General features: G+C 38.2%; 1 protein-coding gene across 1 annotated transcript in view; it reads right to left on the bottom strand.

The window, feature by feature from the left end:
- The window catches only part of LOC103709893 (zinc ion binding protein), a 44,343-nt gene extending 27,007 nt beyond the window's left edge, over nucleotides 1-17,336 (bottom strand). The window contains exons 1-11 of the mRNA XM_008795418.5: nucleotides 16,883-17,336; nucleotides 16,570-16,797; nucleotides 16,334-16,473; nucleotides 16,142-16,237; nucleotides 13,064-13,131; nucleotides 6,766-6,867; nucleotides 6,410-6,554; nucleotides 4,126-4,266; nucleotides 3,919-4,044; nucleotides 3,688-3,744; nucleotides 870-929 (exon numbers count right to left, since the gene is read on the bottom strand). Of these exons, the coding sequence (XP_008793640.3) occupies nucleotides 870-929; nucleotides 3,688-3,744; nucleotides 3,919-4,044; nucleotides 4,126-4,266; nucleotides 6,410-6,554; nucleotides 6,766-6,867; nucleotides 13,064-13,131; nucleotides 16,142-16,237; nucleotides 16,334-16,473; nucleotides 16,570-16,797; nucleotides 16,883-17,051 (1,332 nt within the window). The 5' untranslated portion in view covers nucleotides 17,052-17,336. The remainder of the gene's footprint in view (nucleotides 1-869; nucleotides 930-3,687; nucleotides 3,745-3,918; nucleotides 4,045-4,125; nucleotides 4,267-6,409; nucleotides 6,555-6,765; nucleotides 6,868-13,063; nucleotides 13,132-16,141; nucleotides 16,238-16,333; nucleotides 16,474-16,569; nucleotides 16,798-16,882) is intronic.
- Nucleotides 17,337-19,226: the final 1,890 nt, after the last annotated feature.

Here is a 19,226-nt window from a genome sequence, read left to right on the forward strand (position 1 = left end):
AACCATTATTTCACCACCAAAAAGTCCTTGTTGACAAAGAATAGAAGTACAAAACCAAACTAGTCTCTCAACAAGAAACAAATATTGAACTTGTTTCCATGACACATTTTCTCTACAAAGCCCTCTTCTAGGATATGAGCTTGCCGGGAATTCCCATAACGTTCTTACCTATCTCAGAATTGATGAAACCATGGTTCAAGGACAAATGGTGTTACTAATGGACTAACCCATCTTCCAAGCACAAATAACCAAACAAGAATATTGTACATTAAGCATAGCTTCTTGATTAGATTTTTCTAACATCTCTTTTCAGATAATTTGAAGGACCATGAAGCAACATACACAGGCCATGAGGTAAAGATTAAAAGCAAAGAAAAGAAAACAGTTTTGCACCATATGATTGGATGATTATGTTGATCTAACTTCGCCATTGGCTCCTATCTAGGCCAAGTCGTTTGAAAAGTTTGCTCGAAGCATCCCTCACTACCTAAACCAGATTTTCAGTCTCCAATCTTTTCAACAAATAAGTATTCCATATACAGCCCAGAATTTGGGGAGAGGTGTTGAATATGCATGTACATGCTTCCTTAGTTGATAGGAACCTTAGCATGAGAGCTTATAGGTCCTAAGATCATATTGAGGAAAAATAGATGAAGTTATGCCCATCAAAAAATGCACGAAATATCATATCAAACTATTCGACAAACCCGCATGACAAATTAAAAGAAAAAAAAATCTAGGAACCAGAATTGTACATCTGAATCCTATAAATTCTCTAGTCATTTCTTGATATTGTAAATGCAAATATTTTATTGCTGCATTTGCAAATATTTGTAAATATCTCTGAGACAAATGTATATATATATTACCTGCTCACCTATAGCAATAAACTTTAAGCTGATCTCCTCAAATGACACCATATAGTTTATCTGTGAAAAAGAAAATGACCTGTAAGTCATCATATTTTTATACTGAAAAACTGAGATAAGTCATTCAACCCCCGTCCCACAGAATTGACTCCTCGTACAAGAATCCTGTTTTAACTCCTCACATATCTCTCGTGATGATTTATTCTTTTGTCTGATTTTTGGTTAAAGGTGATGAAAATTACTACAGACCCTCAATAGAATCCTTGAAGCCCTAAGTGAGAAGCAAAAAAAAAGTATAATGAAGAAATATATAAAAGAGAAGTTGTACAATCATAAGTTCATAACATAACAGCCAGTTGATAAGGTCACAATGATCAGAGGCAAAGACCAAGATCTAGAACTCAATAATGTAAAAGAATTCAGTTTTATATGAATCTTTATATCATCAAACAAAGCTACAGACAAAAACTAAAATATGCAAAAGAAGTCAATAATATGTAATCTAACATATCCTTAACCCTCTCGCAATGGGGCCATCCCCATAACCCCTCAACAAATTTCGTCAATTTAATCACAAAGTCACCAAAAAAAACTTGCATATATGTGATCAATCGGCAACAGCAAGGGGATATAATAATTTTGCAAACTGGAATACAAAGAAAAGAATGAATTGAGAATTCAAAGTGGCGGATGGAGTGATAGTCAATCTCCAAGACCATAGTCCTCTCATTAAAACAACTTTCTCAAAGCCTGATAACTTCAAATAACAGTGTTACATATTCACCATAGCTTTTTTTTTTGGAATGAAATGGAGAGAAATCCATCTGATTTTTTTTTTTAAAAAAAAAGTGGAAGGTTTTATTCTTAAATCAGCAAAAATATAATTCACAGAAAGCAATACTCTGTATATGAAATATTGCAAGTATTCTTAAAACAACGGTTGCATGTTTTTTAATCCAAGATAATGGTTAAATTTTTTAGTTGTACATTAAATATGTAGATATCCAAAAGAAGTAAGCTAGCATCAAATAAAATTATAATATCTACTGGTTGTCCTAAACCAAAACTGAAAATTGCTAAACCATGGTTATTAAAAGTTAACAGAGTTGCAATATAATTCTCTCTCCTGGATTTTGTGTTGGATTGAGAGCACCTAGGACATGGCATATATGCAAGACATGATAATTCAATAGGTGCAAATAGACCTCAGATAAGTTGCCAAAAGTTTAGACATTGATCTCAAAAGTCTGAAGACTCTGAACAAAGTCACTGTAAGTAAAAATTACAATTGATGCAGTGGACCCTTGGATTTGAACGAAGATCGGCCAATTGAGCCCCATCCAACCATCAATGATGGACTTTATCGCTCGCCATACCTTGGGGAGGTGAGGGGGGCATGGCATGTTTGGGTGTTATGGAGGTGATTGATTATCCACTCGCCCCTTAGATAATGCAGGTTGGTTGCTCATTGGCTAATTCCATCTCAGGGGAAAAATATACGAGATCTGATGCTTTGTCCCATCCTTCGACAAAAATGGTGAGTGGAAGGGATCTTTATTTCGTACGAAAGGTGTTTAATCCGATGAGTCAATGCTCAATGCGATGCTGCTAACCGCTTGACGATCCTACTTCTAATGTCACCCTTGCCTCTCCCTCCCAGTGGAATGTCCCAACTACACTGAGCTAATCAATAAAAGCATGGCCACCATAAGCCGTGCCCGGATAGGTAACACAAGACAGTTATTCCACTGAATAGGTAGCAGGCAAAGGCAACTAGAACATGTAGCATAAAATCGTATTGACGGAATGTAGAGTAGGACTATCCATAGAGCCAAATAAAGTGGAGGGTACCTCGACCTGGGCTAGATAAGTTGATGATCTAACGAAGCCCCTTGGGCTGCAAGAGTCAAGGTAGGGAGGGTGACTATTGCTTTTCTTGCTTCTGAACCATTGTCAGCGAGATCTCTTTCTCGGTCGGAGGCAGTTGTTTGCCGGATATTACAAGGGGAAAGGACACCGGAGTTCTGATACTCTAAAGATGTTTTACATTATGATGAAATATGGGATCCCCCAGCTTGACAAAGAAAACAAAAGGGAAAAGGCAAAAGAATCATGTTAAGCTTTAAATGGTTGAAAGGACCCTAATGTGTATATAAGCCATTAAAAAAAGGGAAACAAAAGCAGAAAAGGACTTCCTAGATAACAGCAGTTAAAGGTAAGAAGTTTTACCCTAAGTTAGAACCAAGAGCACAAGCATTTTAAGACAGGAAGTAGATGAAACTAATTATATAAATGCCTAGCTAAGTTGGAGTCAAACACATTTGTTGAAATAACAACTTCCATAGCCTTAATATTTGTTCCATACATCAACCAAGCGCTACCATCTGATTCTATCTAAAGAATCTCCTTGATTATTTAATACCATTTAATTCTTAGACATCAGATCCATACAGTAAAGCTGATGAACAATGCTTTAGATGACTTTATCAAATCTCAAAAGCGCGGAATGATAAACTCATGGCTTTTATATTCTTTTATCAACTCTGTGGCATGCAGCAACCATGCAACAGAATAGATAGTAGTGATCAGCACCAGCATGCTTGATCTGTACTAGAAATATCATCATCCACCACCCTTTGATTATGTAGAAAAGGTACAGAAAAGAAAAATTGAAACACTTAAATCCAAAAATCACTCAGATTGAAAACAAATAATTAGGAGGCAAATCAAGTCACTGATTAATATATCACAAAAATATGAAAAAATGATATTAGAAAATGAGGACTGACTCGTCCATTGCATGAATCAGAGATCTCACCTTTGCATACAAGGATGCTGCTCTCTCAAAATCTTTTGCAGAAAAAGCAGCTTCAGCCTGCATTGAGACTCATCTAGTTACTTGCTACTGAAACACATTATAAATCCATAAAAAAGAGCAAAGTAAATTTGGAAATGTGAAATAGGCTGATTATTGGAAAAAGATAAAGAGTTGAGGTCAGTGTAAAAAAAAACTAAAAAAAAATGAAACAGTTGCAAAACTATTAGTTACCTGTACTAAATATACTTTGTCTTTCTGGAATGGCTTATCCTCATCACAATGAGCTAAAGCAGCTGCATATTCTTTCATGTCTAGGTACACTTGCCACATGTCCCGGCCCTCATCATTCACTGACACCTGAGATATGGTTGATACCAGCAACATGGTTATTTTAGAGAGAACACAAGACCCAAAGAAAGAATCAAGATGGAAACTTACCTGGAATATCGAATTTTCGTCATATGCATAAAACAATCCAGCAGTGGCATCACTGCACAAACCAATGATTGCTTTTGAAGATTCTGGTGCATGATCAAACTCAAGTTCCTCCACAATTTGTTGACTGATTCTGTTGACTACCTGTAAAATAGGAGCTACAAAGCTTTTCTGAGGTTTTCTAAACTCGTTCTTTGAATGAAAAATAATGTAAATGCATTTGAGGTAAAACCGCAGATGAAGTTCACTGTGCGTAAAGAGGCTTACATTCAAGGAGTATCTGCACATAAGGGGAACTTATGTAGACATAGGTCACCATATAGTTTGGCATCACAACAAGTGGGCAATTTCTTACACAAATTACCTTAAATTTTCCTATAATATTGTTCCAAAACAATTTTACTTGAAGCTCACCAATTTATTCTAATGTTCTTAGAGAACTGATAGCAGAGTCAGGACTGGTCTTTCTCCAACCCAGTACAGTTTTGCCATGACAGACCAAGATAGACTAGGTCCTTAATCCTTGCCTCGGATTAAATTAATTTTCATAATATTAAGCAAGAACCAATCATTTGGAAGCAAGCTGAGAAATTGTTATTTAATGAGACTAATTGATAATTACGATAACACTGCCATGGTCGATTCCAAGCCCAGAGAAAAAGATGGATGGTCAATGTTAGGTTGATAGCCAAATAGAGAAACTTGTCAAACTATGAAAAATGGATCCAAATTTGATATGCATGAATGTTATTGCGTCCCCCGGTTTTATGCAACATGCCACAACTTAATCTGATTGTGGTAAGAGTGGGAAAGGGATGGCTAGGTCATTGCCTGCAAGCGGTGTGCCGCAATGTAACCCAGTTGTAGTGACAAATAAGCAAGGATTAGCTAGGTCATCGCTCATAAGCAAATGCCACAATGTAACCTGATTACAGTGACACATAAGCAAGAGTTGCTTCGGTTCGAGGTGTTTTCTAGAAGTAATGTGGCACAACGAGGTCTAACTGGAGTTGTAAGGAGACAAAAGATAAATCACATCAAACAGAGGAAAAACATGCAAAGAAATTAATCATTAAAAAGGAGAATTAGATATGCTACTTGGAATATAATAACTTTGACTGGAAATAGCAAGGAACAGGTGGATAAGGTGCGTACAAGAATCAAAATTGCTCATATACATGAAACCAAACAGAAAGGTGGTAAGCCTAAGGATATTACAACTTATGAAGGTTATAAACTTTAGAACTAGGAAGAGCAGATCCTGGAAAATAGATGCCATGGCAGTATTCAATATGTATCAGATACATATAGACATCCGTATCCAAAAATTACCTATTATAGAACTACTACATAAAAGGACATTGAGTTATAATACAGAGAATTCAAGATGCAAACCATCAAACATCCACATTATGCATTTCCTCTTATAGTGCTTAAATAGAGTTTTTTGGAATAGGATTTCAAGAGGACTAAAAATCCATAACTTGGAGACGATAGAATTATCTACACAAAATTATAAAAGATGAGGATGGAAACTAATCTGATAGAATATGTTTGTTGAACGCAATAAAAAAAAGGTAGGACATTTATTGTAGAGGTAAAAGGAAAATAGTGGATTGACTTGGGAGAAATATACTACATAAGGTGTGAGATCGCTTAAAGAAAATGCAGCTACTTCAAACTCTGATTTGACAAGACTATGTTAAAGGTTTCTGATGGTAAACTCAAATGAAGGAAGAATCAAGATCAATCACCAAGACAAAGACGCTCAATCTCTTCTGCATGAGGACAGATTGCCAAGTATTCCACCTATGAAGCCAAGAATCTTGACAATGAATCAAACTCTCAAATTAGTAAAATGCCAGAAGCAGTTTGGAAGGTACCATAGAATATCAAGACTGTGAACCAATTATTAGCATTTCCAACTTCGTGCATTTAAGATAATCTTAGGAAGGCTAACCACGTTTCTGACCGATAAGCAAATCAAGTGTCTTCCTTAATAAGCTCCTTGAAAGTACTTGCCCACCTCATATGTCATACAATTTTCCTGCTGAGCTGAGGTACTGGATAGGAGCCAATATACATATCAACTTTCTTCAGAGAGTAGATAAAAAAATTTCTGTTAAGCTACTAAAGAAAAAGTGGCTTCTGACAGGAATATGAAACAGGTCATGGAGACTATTAATCAGTTAATGAATAAAAAGTTATCAGCAAATGCCTTGTATCACAAAAATGGCAATTAGCATGTGAATCCTATTGAATGATACAAGGATCCATAGTTCCATACCTTAACCTCATTACCGATTAGAAGCAAAAAATGGAATTCAGAAACCGCAAAAGATTTTGGCTTAATAGCATCACCACTTTCACCCAACTTTGAATAGTCTAAGAGGCCCTTGTTTTCCACAAAGTTTTCATCTCCACTGGTTGAACTACTCAACAAAAGATCCAGTAAGATTATGTCAACATCTTGGACTGTCAGCAAATATTAAAACAATGTGAATCCAAAGGAAAATGGTATACAATGTATGATGCACAAAATTGGCCTTTTCATGCCAAATGCAGAATACATGCCATTGAAAATATTAATACAAATAACTAATTTCAATATATAAAGAACAAAAAACACAAAGAATGATTCACCTGTGTTGTGCTCCAAAATTTAAGTCACCGTGATAAATTCCGGCCCCAGAAAGCCAAGCAAAGTGTTTGGCCCTTCTTTGCTTGATAAAGAAATGTAGTTCACTGCAAATCAGCAAAGAAAAAACAATGTCTTCTCCAGTTAGTTGATAACAACTTCACTTATGCGGAAAAGAAAATTTGATTCAGGTTTCTTTAATAATATATTAAGGTGAGAACAGGAATAGCAAAAACAATGTGTAGAAACATATAAAATTATCCCCACCAAAGTCAAGGTTTATCCAAAGAGGAAAGGATAGATTTGACATCCTGATAATATCACAGCTATGGTTTCAAAACACATACTCTTTTCCTTTCTACAAAAGACCCACCAAAAGCATGTGACTAATGAAGGTTTAATATTTTAATTTCAAATCCCAATTAAATAGCCTACAGTCTGAAAATTTTCAAAAGGTTTTGGCTGAGGCTAGGAAGTATCAACGAAAATCATTCCTCCATTAAGGTAGACCATTCTGATCAGTTCCTGCTAAACGCTTCAGTTTTAAAGACTGCAGAAACCAATTTGGTTATATATGTATATAAAGAAAAAAAAAACACATCAGAAATAGGGTGTTGCAGTATCCTATTTCATACTCACACATAAAAGAGCTATAAAGTTCCAACTAGAGTTAAGCCATGCACCAAACCCTTCTATCTACTTTCTTCTACAAAGGACAATAACAGCGTTGGCAACAAATAGAAATAGTTCCTCTAAAAAACAAATAGAAGTTTGTCCCCTAAGTCCTATCTCTCGAGTAACAAATTTCAAAAAATTTGTAAGGGAACTTGAAAATGAGTCACATCTCAACTATTATTTCAATGTACAGCATGGCAGGAGAACACTCTTCTCCATCTAACCTCCAAAAAAAATACACCTACCAGTTATTAAACAGGCTACTCTCTTTAGGTTATCACAGGCCGCTTCCACAAGAGCAATCAAACAAAAACAAATATTTGAAGGTGCATCATGTAATGCACATTGAGGTGCCTATAGCCTGCAAGCACGGTCCAGGCTCAAACTTATATGTTCAAAGGCACTACCATGCCAAGTTTGATGAATGTAAGTGGGAGTAACCGTATATCGTATACCGTATACTGTGTACCATGTACCATGTACCGTATACCCAATACTTTGCATTGTATACCCTTTACTGTATATCGTAAATCCTATACCGTAAACCCTATACCGCATACTGCATACCTCATACCATATAGCTACGGTATATGGTATATGGTATAAGGTATACCATAGCTAAAGGGTATACGGTACACGGTATATGGTATGCAGTATACGGTATAGGATACACAGTACACGATAATATGAAATACGGTATACGGTATAGGGTTATATGGTATACGGTCACTCCCACCTACTCACATTCATAAAATTGGGCATCGTAGTGCCTTTGAACATATATAAGTTGGAGCCTAGACAGTGGTTGTATGTCTTAACCAGTTGATATGGGCCAAAGGTGGGCTTCAGCTTGGCTATCAGTAGATGGTTTGGCCATAGCTCAGCCTAGTTCAACACGGTTTAAAACTTTCCAATCTTACCATTTCCCATTTGATTACTAGATTGTTATTTTTTTAAATGACAGCATGAGTACTTCATGTTGGAAAGAAAAATGACCAATATTTCTCTTTTTTATCCTATAACCTATGGTTATTACGTAGATACAAAAGAACTTGCACAATAGAATGCATATCTATATATATTTGAGTTTAGTTTAGCCTCGAGCTCATGGATTGTTGGTTTGAACTTGGCCTACATGTAGGTCGAGTGAGATTTTCAAGCACAAGCTCATCCAAGATCAATGACAATTTGGCCCAACACAAGTAAAATGCATATTGGAGGAAGGGGGACAAACAGGCTGTAGGTAGCTCAATGTGCATTACATGATGCATCTTCAAATTTTTGCCTTCATTTGACTGCTCTTGTGGAGGCGGAGTGTGATAAACTAAATAGAGGAGCCTGGTTAATAACTGGTAGACATTTTTTTTTGGGTTAGATGGAGATGTGTGTTCTCCTGCCATGTTGTACGTTGAAATAACACTTGAGAAGCAACTCATTTTCAAGCTCTTACAAATTTTGCAAAATTTGTCCAAAATCATTCCTCCATTAAGGTAGACCATTCTGATTAGTTTCTGCTAAACCCTTCAGTTTTAAAGATTGCAAAAACCAATTTAGTTATATATATGTATATAGAGAAAGACAAAAAGAAGCACATCAGAAATAGGGTGTTGCAGTATCCTATTTCAAACTCACACATAAAAGAGCTAAAAAGTTCCAACCATAGTTAAACCATGCACCAAACTCTTCTATCTACTTTCTTCTACAAAGGACAATAACAGCATTGGCAACAAATAGAAGTAGTTCCTCTCAAAAACAAATAGAAGTTGTCCCCTAAGTCCTATCTCCTAAGTAACAAATTTTAAAAAATTTGTAAGTGAACTTGAAAATGAGTCCCATCCCAAGTGTTATTTTAATGTACAGCATGCAGAAAAACATTCGTCTCCATCTAACCCAAAAAAAAACACACCTACCAGTTATTAAACAAGCTACTCTCTTTAGGTTATCACAGGCCGCTTCCACAAGAGTAATCACATGAAGGCAAAAATTTGAAGGTGCATCATGTAATGCACATTAAGCTGCCTATAGCATGCTTGTCCCCCCTCCCCCAACATGCATTTTACTTGTGCTAGACCAAATTGTCATTGAGCTTGGGAGATCTTGGGCTTGAAAATCTCACCCGACCTAAATGTAGGCCAAGCTCAAACCAACAATCCATGAGCTCGAGGCTAAATTAAACTCAAATATATATAGGTATGCATTCTATTGTGCAAGTTCTTTTGTATCTACATAATAACCATAGGATTATAGCATGAAAAATGAGAAATATTGGTCATTCTTCTTCCCAACATGTTGTACCCATATTGTCATTTAAAAAAAAAAACAATCCAATAATCAAATGGGCAATGGTAAGATTGTAAAGTTTTAAACCATTTTGAACTAGACTGAGCTATGGCCAAGCCTCTAGTGATAGACAAGCTTAAGACTACTTCTGGCCCATACCAATCAACCAAATATGCAACCACGGTTTAAGCTCCAACTTATATATGTTCAAAGGCACTACTATGCCAAAGTTTAATGAATGTGAGCAAGTGGGAGTAACCATATACCGTATACCGTATACCGTAATACCATAAACCCTATACCGTATACCGTATACCCTAAATCCTAAAAGCCCTAAACACCCTAGATACCCCCTAAAACCCTATAAACCCTAAATCCTAAAGCCTAAACCCTAAAACCCTAAAACATTAAACCCTAAAAATCCTAAACCCTAAATCCTAAAAACCCTAAGCCCTATATCCCTATTTAGGACACCACAAGCAAGAAACTATATATTGATAACTAGCCATAAAAAAGCATATATCTAGAAGACTAGAACATCTTGTAGATTCCAAATTAAGAGATGATTAGCTATTTCCAATAATCTTCGAGGAACAATGAAGAGATTTCACAGCAACATTTCTTCTTTGTCTATGTTATTCACTTTCATAGATTCAAAAGTCTGCTAGAAAAGTTGATAACCTCTAAATTAACTTCCTACTTTAGAAAACCTCTCTAGATTCCAAAATTAACCCATTATCATTCTGAGAGCCGCATATCTCTCTGTTCTAATGCCCACACTAGCAAACTGAAACTCTTTCTCCTTGGGCACACAACCGTACACTGATAAGCTACAGGAGCTAATAGTATTTTTCAGTGATTCATTAACAGCTAGGTGGCTGATAGGATTGTGTTCATAGAAAGTAGGATACAATAATATGATTTCCTACAGCAATGAATTTCATGTTCCTGAAATAGCCAACTATTCTGATTCATGATAGGGAGGGGGGGAAAAAGAAAATAGCAATATATGCTGAGTAACATCCCTTTCTGTGCCCATTCCTGTGAACTGTGGCTTTACCTCAAAAATGCAGCCAGTTGAGCCAACTTTGTTGGACGACTGTAAGAACAAAGAGGCTAAGTAGGTTGCAACCTAACTTCCTAAGATAAGACGTTGGATAGGTCTCGTGGCTAAGAAAGGCAAGGAAATGTAGTTTTCACCAAGCCGGAATATATTAGTGATTATATTAAAGCTATCATGCATTAATAATCTAGAGGGGGAATATTTTATGATAAATGAATCGAATTTAGAAAAATATAAGAAGGAAAATTTAGATAGATTAGTTTGAAAAAATGAATAGTGAAGACTGGCTAATGGAACAGAAATAGATTGTCAATTGTTTTTGTCCTATCAATTCACAATTCAACATATGATAATTGAACTATGTAACTGGATATATTAGCTATCTTAACAGAAACTGCCTATCCTTTAACCTCCCCTTGTAAAAGAATGCAATTGTTAAAAGCATAGCTTCACCAATATCTTCTCCGTATTAAATGTTTATAAGAATTGAGTGATGATTTTGATCCCATTCTCTAAGTTATGAACACAGGAAATTGCACTTATAATAAATGTAAATATTTTATTTAAAAAAATGGTTGAGTGGATATTCATATCTTAAGGTGATAGATCGCTCAAGAGAAGAAAGGTTGTCATCCTTATATTAGACCTTTGATTTAGAAAGGTTGTATCAAGGATCTTGAGGTGCATATAGTAAATTCTTTTTAACCTAGTTTGCTACCAGTGTGCCTTCATTAGGTTGATCTCTTGACTCCCAATTGATCATATTGGTTTTGTAGTTAGACCCCCTTACATAAAGTTGCCCTGGCCAGGAATCCAACAAATAGTGTCAACATCTAATTGATATTGGGTCATAACAGCCCGCTAACACTTCAGAGCTTTCTCAGCTTAGCGTTTTGCTCCATTGCTAAAACATCTTGGCAGGGGCAATGCTTGGATGTCTAAAAATTGACTAAAAACATATAACAAGAAAAGTAAGAAAACAATAATAAAGATGGCTGATTGAGAAAAGCTAATAAATGGGATACCACCTCTATATTATAATGTGAACTTCTAAGGCAAGTCCACCTTGGTTTATCTATTGAATTCAAACATATCCCCATATTTGGTAGGTAGGCTCCTCTTTGTTCACATTTCTCTTGCTCTCTTTCTTTAGGAAGGGAAGAGAGAGAGAGAAACAGCAAAACAAAAGGCGATAATACATTTATTAATTTATATGAAAATTAGAAAAAATTGAATTGGACTGGATCATATCATTTCATCCCATGTGAATCAAGCATGTTGACTGCTCGTCTTGCTAAAGAGAACTTATAGAACCAGCACTCAATGAGTGACGATTTTGGTGGCTTAACATGGATAATATCTCAGTTATTGTCAATGACAAACATATTCAGCTCTCTTTCACCAATTGTGAACTTCATATTGTTATTGATTTTGTTATAAACTTTACAGAACCATTGTTGTGTTTATGTTACTATTGAGCAAGGTCTGCTGAACCAACCCGAACCGGCCGATTCAACGTACACTGTACTAGTACCAGCCCCAACCGGTACGGTTCGGCTGTGAAAAACGATTTGTGCCCTATAGGGGCTGGAAACGGCCAAATTTCGTTGTGTATCGGTGCAAATCGGGCCGATTTCCTATGTACGTCCAATTCTCGCGCGCGGTTCCCCGCACTGAAAACCGCGCCCACGCGAGAGCACGCCAGCATGGGGCGTGAGCGGGGAATCGCACTCCCGCGTGGGCGCAAGCGAGGAATCGCGCGCCAGCATGCGATTCCTCGCGCAAGGAACCGGCCATGGCGCGCAGTTCCCCATGCGGGGCAGCCTGCGTGGGGCATTTAATGCCACTCTGTAGCATTTAACGCGTCCACGCGCGTTGTTTTTTTTTTTCGAGTCCGCAGATTTCGCTATTGGCTAGTTCGGTACTGGTTCCAGCCCACCGGTACGGCGGACCTTGCTATGGAGTATATAAAAATAACTAGTTTTATGACAGAGAGCATGCAACAAAGTCTGAATATTTACATCAAAAGCAAAAACTCTATCCTCAACACTTTTAGAATTACAATACCATGTCTCTCACAAAGAATTTTCCTCAAATGCTTGTTTCATTTTTTCAAAATGTGTGTGCACACATTTATTTTAGACATATGATGTATACAAGGCATACTTATAGCATGTTGGAAAAGAAAAATCCAAAATATAATAGCAAAGAAATGGAGGGGATAGATGAAGAACTCAAGATATAGTACAAGTTGAAACAAACAAGGGGCATGAAGAGACACTTGCCTATTAGGTATTTCTCCTGGAAGCTCCATAAAATGCACTGCACGATCCGAGTAACTGGCAAAAACACTCTGCATAAAGCTCCCAATATAAGGAATATTTTTTTACCATGTAGAAACAGATTTCAAATGCAGCTTTTTGCTAAATTTGTAAAATTAGCACCAAACCAGGAGAAACTTTTGCATCTACTTATCAGGATTCTAAGCATTTAATTCATGCATAAGGAGTTAATTGAGGAACAATTCTTACATTATTTGAATATCAATAATAACCTAATGCTGAATAACACTTTAATTAAGAGGGTTTTTTGTATTACTTTGTAATCTTTTAATTAAAAAAATTACTTATTAATCACAAGAGATAACTGATAAATTTGCTTGACTTTTCTCTTTCATTTATTTCCAAACTTTAAAGTCATAAACACTTGAGAAATTTGAGTAGGGTAGTTGTAGGTGCAACTAACTGAATATCCCTAGAGCTATAAAAAAATAGATTTTGGTAAATCATTAATTTCATAACTACCTAAGTTACAGAGTTAGCATGATTGTTATTACAACTTTCAGAACCCTTCTGAAGTTAAACATAAGGTCAGATGGTTGGGTTACCTCCTCAAGAGTGGTTTATCGGAACTTTGTACAGTGAGCCATGTGAATGTTTCAATCTGAAATTTAGACTTTGTTTGGCTTACAAGTTTTGTTTAGAATCAAGAAATTACATTATCATGAACCTGCATCGCAAATCAAAATGGATCGAAAAGGTTTAACGTTATAATAGTCTCCATCAAGAAGTATTTGAGAGCCAATGGCGGATGAGGTAATTGGACGACCTTCAGACGATCTCCAGGACAAGATCTATCCTACAAAAGCATCCAAATGTTCAATACAACTTAAATTAATTTCAGATTTATAACTAGATATTTTAAGTCATGAAGTTTTAACTTCATTTTTTTGTTAACATTTAGTCCTAGGCAGGCAAATATTTTATTATAGGGTAGCTACTACTATTTCCTCACCTAGGTATCTTTATTAACTCTTCTAGAAGGTTAGATGATTTAAAACCTTAAATTTCAAGTATGTAAATAGTCAATAGAGCATATTTTAAGTATATGCTGGATGATGGAATTAAATACCAGTGGAACAAGAAGGTAACCATGGTCACCATATTGGGAAACCCCCCTCCCACCTCTGGGCTAAGCTGGTGAAGGCAAGGACCACACTGAGAGAAAGAGAGAGAGAGGCAGAGAGAGATGACTTCTAGGGAGCAGAGGCAGCAACTAACGGAGAGGGAGGACTCCCTCTCCACTTCACATGCCTGAAATTAGCGTCGAATTTTGTATAAGCGAGACATGTGGTTTATTGGGCCCAAATAACCATTTCACCCCTACAATCCACCTTAAAACCAGTTGAAAGGTGAATTGGGATGCACCATATCCCGAGCATCAAGACACAAGACAATACACAGGGCGTACCATTCTTCAGGAAAACAGGTACACCCCCATACTGTGATTTTTAATCTTGAGCTGGACTACCTATAAAAAGGGTAGAGTTGATTTAAAAGTGTAGCTTTCCACACTAGTTTCCATAAAAAAAATGTTATTTTTATATACTTCGATTAGCTGTTTTTCCCTGGGAAAGAATTTTAAGGCGTCTTGATTAAGAGGTGGTTAATTGTAGAAGGCCATTGAGCAGCAGAATATATCATGCGCTAGTTTCTTGATTATTTTTCTTCCTCTCTATCACCTTTTTCCATCTTATCACTCTTTGGGCTTAAGGAATCACACCAGTCATATATATGATTGCCTTAGGAGTAGGATTTGTTTCCTCCCCCACTTTCTTGATTCATCATTTCATCTGCACATCTGCATATACTACAGATCTGCCAATCTTGTAGAACAGATATTTCAGATCACTTGTACATCAGAACTTTTTGCAATTTGTGTTACAAAAGATTCTAGTACCAGTTAAGCCATCTCGAGTCAATGTTTCATTAAGTGATTGTGGCAAGTAAATCATGAACTGTAGCATTCTAGATAAATTAAGGCAGTGCAACTTGACTGTTTCCTTTCTATAAAATGTGCAGGCCCATGGATCTTTCAAGTTTCTAATACCATTGGTATCTTTAAGAAAACATTTCTACACACCACTTCAGAACAAAAAAGATAGCTTTCTAGAACCATGAAATGCCTCTTAAGCTGTGGTTATCTAAAATGCTGCCAACTTACCACTAATGTCTTACTTCAGTAATAATTATGGGCTCCCACCAATAATCAATTTTCTCAGAACATTTTGTTTACCACTTCAGAACAAATCCCTCATTCCCTTTGCCTACTTACAGTGGCTCGGCTTGCCTTGACTAACCAGCTGCAACGAATGACCACCTAAATAATAGTAGCTGCTGAGTACTCAAATCATCCAAATTGTGCAAGCAAACCCATAAATAGGCAAGCACATATGAGGAAGAAAAATATGGCCAAATAACAAGAACTCTGCTAGCAAATATGAAGCCCAGGTTCCAAATCCGAAGTTGCTTATATGACTGTGATTGATATCGGATAATAATTAAAAGAGAGGAAATTATGAGAAAAGATGAGAATAGTCAAGCTCATATATGGAACCTTCTGTTTGTTCATATATTAGATTCTCCTATTTCACAAGCGGCTCGGTTGCATTAGTCCACACCTTTTAGAACCTTGGGACATTCACATGTAGTCCAAACTGACTATTCTGGGTGCCAAAACTAACAATACCTACAATGGCACAGAATTCTTTTAAATTGTTCTAGAAAAATTGTGATTCAAATCAAAACAAAATGTCCAAGAATCTTGTGCATTCTTATACTGTTTTGCTACAATTAAACCTCTAGATGGCCAAAGCATATCTAAGAAAAATTAAGCATACTAAATGCATGAAATATAGCTCTGCCTCAAAGATTGCCTTGATATGAAGGTTCCATATTGATCTACATTTAACATTCATAATATTTATGCAAAAAATATTTAATGTTCATAAGATTTTAAATCTAGCCACAAGAAATGTACACCATAAACAATAGTTGCAAAAGAAAAAAAAATACATTGCTTACCTCCAAAGAACCAATGCCAGTGAAGGAGTATAATCGAGTCGGCGTAACAGCCATCACATAATACCTCGTAGCATTACCTACTATAGCTGTTTCCATCTGCACAAGAAGAACAGAGTAAGCATGGCATGACTGACTTAAACCCATCAGAACTTGTGGGCGATGAGATGAGAATCGATAAAAATTTTAAAGAACCTGCAAGCCCATGATGGCCTCTGGGAGCTCGGTCAGCTCAAACAGCAACTTCACATACTTCTCCTTCTTGTCCGCCTCATCAACTGCCATCTCGTAAATCTGCCCGTTCTCCGTTCCCAGAATCACTTCCTTCGTTGAAGCTGAATTCATAATCATCAATCAAGACACCCTGATTCAGACCAAAAAGAAGAGATTCTTGATCTTGAAAGCCCATAAGGAACCGACATAGGAGTCACCTTCAGTGATCTGCTGCCGATTCCAGGCCACGGCATTCACAACGAGGCCCTTCAGCCGGCTCAAAACAATCCGGGTCAAAACCCTAGATCGCGCCCACTTCGCGTGCGTGTAGTACGTCTCGGCGCCGCCAGGGTGGAGAATGGCGGCGAGGCAGTGGCTCCCGCCGGGGTCCACGAAGACCCGGTGCACCGGGTGGTCGCCGGCCCGGCCGCCGGAGAAGTCGAGATCTGCGATCAAATGGAGAGAAAGAGGAGGATGAGAGACACCTAAGGAGGGGGTCCGAGGAGGGAAAGGAAGGGGGATTCGACGAACCAACGGAGTCTCCGACGCCGAAGTCGTTGCGGATGATCCAGCCTTTGCTGGTGCCGAGGAGGGTGACGTCGTTGCCTGCGGCCATGGAGGTGATGACGCCGTGGCCCTTGGAGGCGTCCCACTGGAACGGTTCGACGGCGAAGAGGTGGCCGCCGGCGGCGGCGTCCATGGCGACGGGATCGGATGCGAGGTGCCTGCGAAACCCCAGGGGAAGAAGCGCGGGTTTGGAGAGGACGGAGGGCGGGCGAGGGAGGTTGACGGTTACGGAAGGGGACCGGCGGGCGTTCTTGAGCAATCTTGGAGCCGTAAGTCCGACGCTGAGGAACAAAACATTTGGGCGAGGCCGAAATGTTTAAAATTCCGACCCCACAGATTCAGGGGGAGTTCCGGAGGTGTTCGGATTTTTATCGTCACCGTTCGTTTCTCTGAATTACTCTCTATGGCTCATGCAAGTGTAATACACATGATCTTGGAGAGGGTTAAAAATATTAAAAAAATGTGTCTAATGGATCGATTGAAAAAATTAAAATATTGAATTAATATGATAACGAATTTTAATTATTAATTTTTTTTTATTTATTATAATTTATTATATTGCTCTATTACAAAATAGCAGAAAAAAATACTTTGTATTAAAATAGAAAAAAATATGTAATTATCCCCATTAAACTATTTATTTAATTATATTAAAGATATTTAGACTTTACTCAAAATGGCTAGCAAGAAGATATTATTTGAGTTCTTCATTCTATATAAGTATCTAAAATTTCTTTAACAAATAATCGATATGGGGCTAAACATATGGCCGCATGGGTTCTCCAATGTCTGCTTGGACCGATGAAAATCATTGTTGGCTCATCAAAAGTTGCGGATTTTAAAAAGAGTTTAACAAAGAAAATTGGGTCATCATCAGCTCGGAAGAAGATTGATGAATCTCTAATAAGTGCAAGGTTCTACCAGAGAGGAGTTCAGCCTTGGGCCATTGGAAATCCATGAGAACAATCGGCCTCGGCAATTGGAGGCACCGGATGGAACTCCTCTCAAATTAGTGTCGAGCCACAACAAATCTTTCGGAAGCTTGAAGGCATTCAAAAAGAGGAGGTAAGGAGTTTGAATCCCAAATCTCGACCATCAATTGCTGCTAAAGCCTTAGTGCCAAGGAAGGGAGCTATGGCAGTCATTAAAACAAAAAAGAAGCTGCAAAGTCTCCAGCGAATGCTAGGTTCTAGAGCAGCATCGGCGGAACCGTTTCCAATACCGTACCTGTTGCCTGACGGAACGAGTCGGCACCGGCCTGCACCAAGCTATACTGGGCCATACCGATACAGTAGAAGAGACGGAAGATGACTAGGTTACTTTTCCTCCATAACAAGAACAAGAACATTCTAAGATGGTATTGTAAGAGCAAGATGCATGGTTGAGAGACCTGACATTTAGAGTACATTTCTACGCTGTCTATCTGGAGATTAATAGCATATTCATGCATGAAACATGATGTTTCTGTTGGCCTTAGGATCAACAATTGAGGCCTAGTGTTGCAGACTTTATACCCACTCTAATTGCACCTAATGTTGCAAACTGTATACCAAGAATGGAGTGTCCACAGAATATTGATGCAAGATGGATGGGGCGGATGTAGGAAAAGTCGAGCACCTTATCTTTTTTAATTTAATTTCAAGACATGCATCATGATAACTTCTCAAGATATTATCAACACGCATCACAATAGCGCATCCCAAAATATTACTGATACCCATCTTTTAGCCACTGTTGCGGGGATGGACGCTTTGGCCGGAGCCTCACACAACAGTTAGCCCACATTAAGCTAGCAGAGAAAGAGGACTGCGTTCCTCCCGAGGTATTGTCCGCTTTGGGCGCTCCGGCCCGCGCGTCCAGCGCAGACGGGGGGAGACTGGTGCCCTCACGGTTTTGTCTCACAAAAGGGCCCTCGAGAGGAAAGGATTTCCACCCCCCATTTAAGGCACAGAACCTTTCCGCTACTAGCCGATGTGGGACTAAATTCAAGGCCCCCTCCCCCTCCACAACATAGCTCCCCCAGCGGGAAGGTCCTGTGCCAGTTTAACCCGGCTTTACCAGCCCCCCAGGCAACCTGAGGGGTAGTCAATGGAGAGAGGAGGCGGGCCCTCCTTCTAGCGCCATCTGTTGCGGGGACGGATGCTTTGGCCGGAGCCTCACGCAACAGTTAGCCCACATTAAGCTAGCAGAGAAAGTGGACTGCGTTCCTCCCGAGGTATTATCCGCTTTGGGCGCTCCGGCTCGCGCGTCCAGCGCAAACGGGGGGAGACTGGTGCCCTCACGGTTTTGTCCCACAAAAGGGCCCTCG

The sequence above is a fragment of the Phoenix dactylifera genome, chromosome 14 (genome assembly GCF_051530095.1).
Source record: "Phoenix dactylifera cultivar Ajwa chromosome 14, Ajwa_hap1_PhDact_Kaust_v1.1, whole genome shotgun sequence".
NCBI classification, from domain to species: domain Eukaryota; kingdom Viridiplantae; phylum Streptophyta; class Magnoliopsida; order Arecales; family Arecaceae; genus Phoenix; species Phoenix dactylifera.